The following is a 1904-nucleotide window of genomic DNA, read 5'->3' on the forward strand; positions in this document are numbered from 1 at the left end:
TAACTAAAAGATCTGCCTCCCATTCTACTTTTAGAAATTCTAGGAACCACTAGTAAACCGAATTACCATGTTAGGAGTACTTCACTGTTCCTTATTGTAGCCTAGAACCAGTGATGGGCAGTAGCGCCGCTACATGTAGCGACGCTATTAGTTTTTTTGTCTACTAGTAAATACTTTAGTTTTTTTTATTATGCTGATCATAAAACAATTTTGACACTGTGTTATGTCATTGGTTGATCTTTAATTAATGTTTTAACCAGTGTATCAGACTCATTTTGAATTGACATTAGCTTGGTACAAGTAGCTTCTGATGTAGTTAAGCTACTGTTAACACATTAGTGTAACTTAGCTTGCTATAATTCTTTAGGTGGTAGCTATGATGGAGGGAAGCTTAATTTATTGTTGAGTAACTGATAGCTTAGCTCACTACACTGGACAAGTAGCTTGCCCAACACTGCCTAGAACCATAAAGATAAACGACCTACATATATTTTCAAGCCTTAACTAAGTTATGATGTCACGAATGGAGCTGCCTCTATGCAATTTTCATTTTTTCTTCTAAAATCTAGTTTTGGAATTCCTCAGAGGTCTTAAATAACTCGGGATGTTTCCCAGAGTGTAAAAGTCATGAAATCTTTTTTAGAATTTCTGACCATTTTTCCTGCTGTTTCGATTGCCTCAGAACCACTTCCTGTCCGCGCTGCTTACATATCGGACTACAAGGAGGCGCCAGAGACTGGCGTGGTGTTCGACATCGACCCGCCGATCAGAACGGTCTTCAGCCGAGTGAACATCAGCTACACTGAAGGACAGGAACGTCGCTACATGCTCTATAAAGGTGAACCTGCTTACTGGTTCTTAAAGATGATAAGGGTTGTCTACTTTAAGAAAATCTAAATTGGGTTAAAAAAATGAATCTGTGTTGTAATTTCCTATCTAACCAGATGATGGCAGTGCTGTCCACTCCCCAGCTCACAGAAACTTGAAGTTTAATTAGCAATAATAGGATATTTACCTATTGTATGACATCGAGGTAAAAGAGAAGAGACCGTAGAGTCATCCGTGAGGAACTCCGGACTCAGTTGGGTCTATAGTCTGGCCGTTTGCCCAATATGTTGGGAAATGTTCTGAGATTCATGAAAGTAACAGGAATTAGCTTACTCATTACCGAACAGCTACACTTTTTGGTGCAGTGTTGCTTCAGCTGGTAGTTTATGTTTATAAAAGATAATAGTTATTTTCCTTTAGGTTATTTGAAGTTGTACGGAAATAAGAGATTGATGAATTCAGGACCTCTCCATGTTTCCTGCTTATTTATTCTGCTTGTCTGCAGATTTCTACAAAGGGAAGACGGTGTTCAAACACTGGTTACCGGGAATGTGTTACCGGAACATCACCTTCCAGCTCATCTCTGAGGCCACCGTGTTCCAGACAGCGCTGGTCACCCACAGCGACATCACTCACACACCACTGCATCACCGCACAGGTAAGAAACAGCCGTCGGACCCGACCCTGGCCCGGTCCCAGGCCAGGACTTATCTGGGTGTTTGTTCGCTGCAGAAAAACACGTCCAGAGTCTGCTCCCTCAGAACCACAGCCCTTCTGCTCAGGAAGGGGATCTGCTGCAGACTGATGTGCTGTTAAAGGTCATCGTCTCAGAAACACATTAATGAGGTCGCTCCATCAGGCTCCTCCTGCATTATTGATCTCCTGTAATCACATCAATGCTGCCGCTCCTCATTAGAGAGCAACAGGACTCACATTCTGGAAGATGAGTTTCACCGACCTGCAGTCACAGACAGCTCTCAGAAAAAAGGCTGTTTCCAGGTTGTTTCTAAGCTGTTTTTTCCAGGCTGTTTCTTGACTGTTTCCTGACAGTTTCCAGGCTGTTTCTAGATTATCCC

General features: G+C 42.3%; 1 protein-coding gene across 1 annotated transcript in view; it reads left to right on the forward strand.

The window, feature by feature from the left end:
• Positions 1 to 1904, forward strand: part of ptpro (protein tyrosine phosphatase, receptor type O) — a gene marked incomplete at its 5' end in the record, with an annotated part of 34430 nt that overhangs the window by 1554 nt on the left and 30972 nt on the right. Inside the window, 2 exons of the mRNA XM_015386745.1 lie at positions 666 to 838; positions 1334 to 1486. Coding sequence (XP_015242231.1) covers positions 666 to 838; positions 1334 to 1486 — 326 coding nt within the window. The remainder of the gene's footprint in view (positions 1 to 665; positions 839 to 1333; positions 1487 to 1904) is intronic.

Source organism: Cyprinodon variegatus, unplaced genomic scaffold (genome assembly GCF_000732505.1).
Source record: "Cyprinodon variegatus isolate N-32 unplaced genomic scaffold, C_variegatus-1.0 Scaffold376, whole genome shotgun sequence".
Lineage (NCBI taxonomy): Eukaryota > Metazoa > Chordata > Actinopteri > Cyprinodontiformes > Cyprinodontidae > Cyprinodon > Cyprinodon variegatus.